The sequence below is a fragment of the Aphanomyces astaci genome (assembly GCF_000520075.1).
Source record: "Aphanomyces astaci strain APO3 unplaced genomic scaffold supercont1.17, whole genome shotgun sequence".
NCBI classification, from domain to species: domain Eukaryota; phylum Oomycota; class Saprolegniomycetes; order Saprolegniales; family Verrucalvaceae; genus Aphanomyces; species Aphanomyces astaci.
The window spans coordinates 65,563-73,213 of record NW_009798280.1 but is presented as its reverse complement, the minus strand read 5'-3'; the positions used below and the strand labels follow the sequence as shown (position 1 = coordinate 73,213).

Here is a 7,651-nt window from a genome sequence, read left to right as displayed (position 1 = left end):
GATAAACACCCGCCAAGCCAAGGCCACACGAAGTACAGAGAATGCATTTCAGAGAGAGCATTCTCCTTTTTGCATCGCACTTCTCGCACGCCTGTACAAGGCAAACAAAAGCACGCTACAACCGAAGAAAAGACTCGAGTCCTCGCAGCGCACTCCAATGGGGAGAACTGGAAGGTCGTTGCCAAGCACAACGGCATCGCATTGACCACTGCCCGATGCATCGTACGCACAGGACAAGTTGCCCACGAAAAACGTGGCGTCGCAAGCCCGGAACGAACCAAAGTCACGCCTGAAATCCTGGCAGCTCTCGAGCGCTATCTCGACACAAACTGTCAGTACACCCTCAGTACAATGCGAGACTTCGTGGCGCAAGACTTTCCAGGAACACTCATCTCAAAGCAAACAATCAGTCGCCACCTTCTCGGTATGCTCTATACCGTGAAACAAGTTCGCATCGAACCATCCACGTGCAACAGCGACACAAACAAGGCCAAACGAAAAGAATTTGCCGAAACTCTCGTCCAACATCAGCGTGACGGTAACTTTATTGTCTACTATGACGAGACCAACTACAACATCTACTGTCATCGCTCTGTTGGACGGTCTAAGCAAGGCTCTCGTGCCTGTTTGGTGCTTCCGCCATCGAAAGGGCCCAACCTGCAAATCCAATGTGCTGTGTCGCCTGACGTTGGTCTGGTCTGCTATCGCATGGAGCGTGGAAGCATCAAGATGGAGCAGAACGCAGCATTTGTCGAAGAAGTTTGTCGAAGAAGTTTACCGTGCATCGAAGAACTCGCCAGCGTACCAAAACCACTTTGTTGGGAAGAAGATCGTGATTGTTTTGGACAATGCCCCGGCGCACTCTCAAACGGAGCATCGTGTTGCGGCGCACGAGGACATGACTTTGCTGCGTCTTGGTCCCTACTCTCCAATGTTGAATCCCATCGAAAGTTGCTTCAGTGTGCTGAAAGCACATATTAAGCGCTTTCTTGCCGAGCGGACGAACTTACTCTTCGATCGTAGGGAGTTTCATTCGTACCTTGAAAGCCGCATGCGACTGCTCGAAGAAGCTACCACGGAAAGCCTCCCCTGCATCACTCAATCTTTAGTGATTCGCGAAGCGATGTTTTGCCAACGCAATGTCGAGAAGGCGTTGAATTTGGAGAATATGTCCTATGGAACGTAGTTGCGCCACATTGATTGGAACAAAAACCAAATTGAATGGAACATTGCACGTTTTTTGTAACAGTTTTGTTTGTTTCGAATGTTTTTTATTTTTTATGGCCACTTTGATTGGAACAAAGTTCCAACTTGATCGGGAAAAGGTGTAGTACTCCATCCAGACTATGTTGTAATTTTGTCTAATCGGATTATCGGAAAAAATACTGACCAATCGGAGTTAAATAATTTGTCGGGCATCCAATCTCGGGGTTGAATTTTGTCTTAACGTTATATGTACTGCACTTCGGCCACCCAATCAGTACAGCCATCTCGTCGTCCAATAATAATGACCTCCGCTCATATGTCAAGCCGTGCTGTAATTCCAAAATTGCAACATAGTCTGGAGTACTACACCATTTTGCGTTTATTTTCAGCTTTATTTCAAAATATTTTCACCAACCTCCGATATATTTCATCGAATCGTCAATATAATTCACCCAACCTCCATTATATTTCACACCGACGTATAATATCGCCGTTATATTTCACCCAATCCTCGTTATAACTCACCCAACCACAGGTTAATTTCACGTTTCGAAAATATAATTCACCTAAAATTCATTATAATTCGAGCTGGGAATCTAGAAAGATCGAAGCGCACGAAGAGTTTCGCGCGCTTTCACCATTCTTGAATCTGAGCTCGATGGAAGAGGCCATCCCTGCACCACAAACTCCGGTACAGAACGATCCACCGCTAATATGTCATAGCAGCCACCCCAACGTGATCCCTACAAGCGAGTTCTCCTCTCTGCCAAGAGACGTGTGGTTGCAGCACACGACGCCAGACAAGACTGGAAGACCGTTGCTCGTGCATATGCAATCAACGAGTCCACTGCAAAAGGATGGCTCTTGTTAAAGTCGTTGACACCACCAATGCAACACGGTAAGCTACATATAATACACAAAACGATCGAATATGGGGCTGCCACCGATGGCCAAACTCGTAATGAGTTTCGCATGCAATACTTGGAACACACAGGGGACGAGGCAATTGAAGGTATTCAGTGCATTTGTATCGTATTTAACTTAACAATGGAATATGAATTGAGCCGAATCGCTTGCATGTGTAGACTGCTCTCTTTGAGCCGTTTTATGTCCGTGCTACGAAGATGCAAGACTTGGACGTTGGTGCTTGAGCCGTAGATGTATTGGTTTTAACTCTCTCGGGCGTAAATAATTTACTTTTCATGAAATATATAGGTGGTCAGGTGAAATATATTTTCAAAAGGTGAAATTATCCGTTGGTTGGGTGAATTATATCGGGGTTTGGGTGAAATATAATGGCCAAATATCAATTCAGCGTGTAATATAATAGAGGTTGGATGAATTATATTGGCGATTCGGTGAAATACATCGGATGTTGGTGGAAATATATTGAAAAAACAGCTGAAATCAAAAGCAAAACGGTGTAGTACTGTCCTATTAATAGTACTGTTCAACTTCCATGGTTGACGGCATATTGTAGACAGTACACACAGCAGTTGACCTGATACATATTTCGCCACAAACGGGCAAGTCTCGTGGTACCCAGCTCGAGAGCAGCATATTTGGAAGTTGAAAAGTCGCACCGTTGGGTCACCAATGCGTTGGGACGCAGGGATAAACTAGTCCGAACATATGTTGCGAAGCTCAAGTAGCCCCCGAATCCAAGAGACCACGCACAAAACTAACTCGACGAGAGGTTCGACGAATTTTCCGACTCGCCACACGCAAGGGAATGTCGTCTAGACAGATCCCAGCAGCAATAAGCGGCAAAGTAACTCGAAGTGCGTCTATAGTTCTGACTCACCCAAAAATTTGAAAATTGGATTTTCTCGTGATCCACACACAAATGAAGGAAATCCTTTCGTGGAGTTCCGGTAGAATTACATTTTCAAGGATGTTGACAATGATCCTCTGGGATAAAATAACATTTTGGTTGTTGAGATACTCGAAAATGATGGGGTGGATTTATGCTGCTGAGGACCGCGGCCGACCTCCAGCAGTTTGTGTGTGCGACCAAGTGGATGCGTGCTAGCATCCCCGGCTACAATCAGCTGATGGATCCGTTGCGACGTCAGCTCGACGTGGCTACTAAGGCATCCGGAAGCTGCAAGAAAATGGCGTTAGTGCGTGTTGAACTCCTTGCCGTGGGATAGTCGTCCGATCATCTCAAGTGTTAAACACGCGTTGGCGCATGTGGTGCCCTTGTCGCACCTGCGAGAAGACATGACGGTCTGCGTCTTCACGGACGCCAGTGACCTGTTTTGGGGCGAGGTCGCCACATAAGTACCGCCAACGGACCTGAACTGCCTCTCGAAGACCAGCAGCACCAGCTGCTTGCGTTCATCAGTGGTTCATTTTCTGGCGGGATTGCGCGCTGGCCCATCGTGGAGAAGGAGGCCTATGCCGTGGTCGAGTCGTACAAGAGACTCGACTACCTGGTCGTACACCCTGGTGGTTTCCGTCTGTTTACGGATCACCGCAACCTGGTATTCATCTTCAACCCAAGTGGCTCGAACGCCACATGTCCAAGTACCAGGCCGACAAGCTGCAGCGGTGGTCGCTGGTGATGTCGACCTTCCTGTACACCATTGAGTGCGTCTCGGGTGACGCGAATGTATGGGGCGACCTCCTGCGCCGATGGGGTTCGGCTCCAACGGATCAACCAGTTCAGAATGTTCGCGAGTTGATCCATGTGGTGTCGCCCCTGCAACAAGTGGATTTCGAGTGGCCGACAGCCGCTACGATGAGTGACATCCAACGTTCAACCAACCATGTAAGGGGGAGGGACCCCCCCCCAAACGGCGTGGATTGGGACGACTCCCATTTTTACGTGGACCCAGATGGACGAATGTGGATCCCAGACGGTGCTGTTGACCTACAGCAGCGGATTTGTGTGATCGCTCGCCAAGGAGCCAGCGGTCACCGTCGCATCGCAGCGACGACCAAGTCGATGTCCGACAAGTTTGTGTGGAAGACGCTTTCGACGGACGTCGAAGCGTTCGTGCGGGCCCGTCTGCACTGCCTGTGCATTGACAGAGAGATGATTCCCCGCCCATTGGGTTCGGCGCTTCACGCAGAGAAGCCGAACGAGCTCACCCATTTCGACTGGTTGTCGATGCCCATGGCCAAGGCTGGCCAAAAACAAGTGATTGTCGTGAAGGATAACATGAGTGGCTTTGTGCAGCTGTTCGCGACAGAGTCCGCTGACGCCGCCGCAACCGCTTAGTGCCTGATGACGTGGTTTACCACGTTTGGCTGCGTTGACACATGGGTGTCAGATGGCGGTTCTCACTCACTTCAACGAAGTGATCGAGAAGGTGCGGAAGTTCGTGGGTGCCCACCATCACATCACAACAGCCTACAGTCCTTGGGCGTACAGGACTGTAGAAGTAGTCAACCGACTAGTGCTGCGCGCCGTGAAGGCGCTGCTCAGCGAAATGAAGCTGAACGCGGACGAATGGCCGCATGTGTTGCCCCTCGTTCAAGGCGCCCTCAACCATCAGCCGGTGGACCGGCTGGGAGGAATTGCGCTTGTGACAGCGTTTACCGGCCTGCCAGCCAAGACCGCGCTGGCAGGATTTGTCCACCCGACGTCCAAGGAAGTTTTCGTCGTGGACTGGCTTGGCGCCGCCCGTCAGAAACATGTGACGGACCTCCAAGCGGCGCTAGAAGATGTGCACCACAACGTGGCGGTGCGAAGCGACAAGCGCGTGGACGCCGCGACCGAAAGTCCCAAGTCAAGTTTGCGGGTTGTGGGACAAGCGCGTGGACGCCGCGACCGAAAGTCCCAAGTCAAGTTTGCGGGTTTTCGTCGATTTTGTGCTCGTCGGATCGGTCGTCAACCGTCCGACAAAATTGACCCTGCATTGGCGCGGACCCTGCCAAGTGACCAGAGTTATCACAGACTATGTGATGGAGACTCAGCAGCTGGTGCCACCGTATGAAGTTATGGCCCATCACGCGTGCCGATTGAAGATGTACCACGAAGGTGGTAGAGAGGTGACCGAAGAGATCGAGGCGCAGATCGCGTTTGGCGATGGTGGATTTCATGTGGAGCGCCTGGACGAAGCGCGCTGCGTGGATGGCCAAGACCAAGTTTTGGTGAAGTGGCTTGGCCTCGACGATGAAGAATCTTCCTGGGAACCTGGGGCGAATTTGCTGGACGACATTCCAGTCGTATTTCGCAAGTGGGCGGCGGCAAACAAGGAAGTCCCTGCTGTGGCCGCCCTCATCAAGACACTGGACTTTCCGTAGGAGGGTAAGTGTTCTGCAGCGTGCAGAGCAATTGGGTCGGGCGTTATTTTGTTTGACCCATTGCAAACACACGCACTCGGTGTGTGTAGCGTGTCAAAGGTTCCGATACCTTAGTGGAGGTACTGAGTACTTTAGTGAATGGTAGTCAGTAGACGCCTCGTGGCATGACCTCACTAATGTCAGTGTGTGTATATTTGCTGCCTTGACGAAGGTCCAGTGGCCAAAAGCCAAGAAAAAGCGGGAGACAAAACACCTCCGCACAAGCCGTGCAGAAATTCTATAATTGTAACATAGTCTGGAGTACTAGGTAGTACAGTCCTATTCTACCGGTACTCCATGGTTGACAGTACACACAACAGTTGACCTGATATATATTTCAGACAGTACACACAGCAGTTGACCTGATATATATTTCACCACAAACGGGCAAGTCTCGTGGTACCCAGCTCGAGAGTAGCATATTTGGAAGTTGAAAAGTCGCTCCGTTGGATCGCCAATGCGTTGGGACGCAGCGATAAACTACCGGTACTGTAGTCCGAACATATGTTGTGAAGCTCAAGTAGCCCCCGAATCAGTCAGAACACTCTGTTCTTCTAGAGAACATCCCCACTGCCCTGTCAGTCAGGTAGCAGCGTCTGCTAGTTCTGTTGTTCTTCTAGAGAACATCCCCACTGCCCTGTCAGTCAGGTAGCAGTGTCTGCTAGCTGTGTAGGAGGTTTTTGTGCCTTCTAGAGGCTTTTCCTCAGAGTAGAAGACAGCGCAGATTCGTCACGAAAAATCACAGGATGTCATGGCCAATTATAATCTAAGATTTGATTGGCTGTTGGAGGAACTGGCACATCTAGAGCCAGTTTCTCCTCTGCCGTCAGAATTAATTCACTTCCGATTCTCCCTTCCAGTACTCACCTGTCTGCTGCTGCTACCTGCCCTTCCAACTGGTTATGAGCCTTCCACTGACTTCCTCCTCTCGAGCCGCCCTGCCCATCACCCACCGCCTCGTTGGAGCCGGAAACTATGACGTCTGGTTCCTCGAACTCACGTCGATCATCCTCCCTGGTGAAGCGTTGGACTCCATGGCCACGCAATGCCGAGGTCGAGGCAGTGTGGTCCATGAAGGGACTCATCCGAGCCTTCTGCGTCCTTGACAGCGACGTCAGGCGCATCCGCCATCATATCGATGCAGCGGCCAGCGTCCAACCTGGCACCCCCCCCACCTCCCCTTACGCTGGACACCCACAAGGTCGTGGGAGTCGCGTTAACTGAGTGGCTCTCGATCAACCGCTCTACGAACGAGGTGCTCGCGAAGGCGATCCGAGCGGACATCGAGTCCAAGCTCAAGGCCGAAAGTGCAGCGGTCAGCCGCGCGTGCGCACTAGTGCAGGCATCCCTCTCGGACACGGTGCGGCGCGACATCGCCGCCGCTAACCTCGAAAAATGTGCACACTGCATCATTTTGAAGCTCCACGGCAAGTACTGCAGCGAGGAGCAGAAGCACGCCAAGGCGATCTACGTGTATCAACGCCTCCACGCTTTCAAGTTCCGACCTCACGCGTCACTGGATGCGAATCTCCAGGCATTCGACAAGCTGCGCACAGCGGTGGAAAAGCTGGAAGGGCATCCCCTCAGCGACAGCCACCTCGCTTCCGCGCTCTTGGTGGCGCTTCCTTCGTGCATCATGCAGGATTACTACATGTGGCGCGGCCCGAAACCGAGTATCCCATACCAGGATATGCGCCGCCTGCTAGAGCAGCACTGGCCGGACTTGACACTCAAGTATCCGTCGATCCTCGGGCCCGCACCGACAGCCCTCGCTGTACCGGTCCATGGCTCAGCACCCGCGACCGCGACAACGCGATCTAGCGCATTGGCCCTTCCGGCCTTTTGCGATGGCGTGAGGCAGCGGGACGGCTACGGACAAGCGGCCGCCGTACCCTGGGGGGCCCAAGGGGTAGACCCCATGGCGGATTGGTGTGGCTACTGCCTGTCCTCAGGCAGCCACTCGACGTACACCTGTACGAAGCTTTCCCGGGCGTTCCACCAGAACGCGGTGCGTCAAGACTTTGTGTTCCCACCAGGATGGACTGCCATTCCACCTGGCGAACTACCCCCAAGCGGTGGCGGTCGACGAACTCAAGGCGGACCCAGCGGCCACCGCGGTGGCAAATGCCATGGCAAAGGCGGTGGGCGTGGT

General features: G+C 52.1%; 2 protein-coding genes across 2 annotated transcripts; both read left to right on the top strand.

The window, feature by feature from the left end:
• Positions 1-351: 351 nt before the first annotated feature.
• H257_07879 (hypothetical protein) lies at positions 352-1,186 on the top strand (the record flags this gene model as incomplete). Its single annotated transcript, XM_009833571.1, has 2 exons — positions 352-801; positions 827-1,186. The coding sequence occupies 2 exons, from the start codon at positions 352-354 to the stop codon at positions 1,184-1,186; spliced, it is 810 nt and encodes a 269-aa protein (XP_009831873.1).
• Positions 1,187-4,484: 3,298 nt separating this feature from the next.
• H257_07878 (hypothetical protein) lies at positions 4,485-5,460 on the top strand (the record flags this gene model as incomplete). The annotated part of the gene is made up of 2 exons (XM_009833570.1): positions 4,485-5,010; positions 5,093-5,460. The coding sequence occupies 2 exons, from the start codon at positions 4,485-4,487 to the stop codon at positions 5,458-5,460; spliced, it is 894 nt and encodes a 297-aa protein (XP_009831872.1).
• Between the last annotated feature and the right edge of the window lie 2,191 nt (positions 5,461-7,651).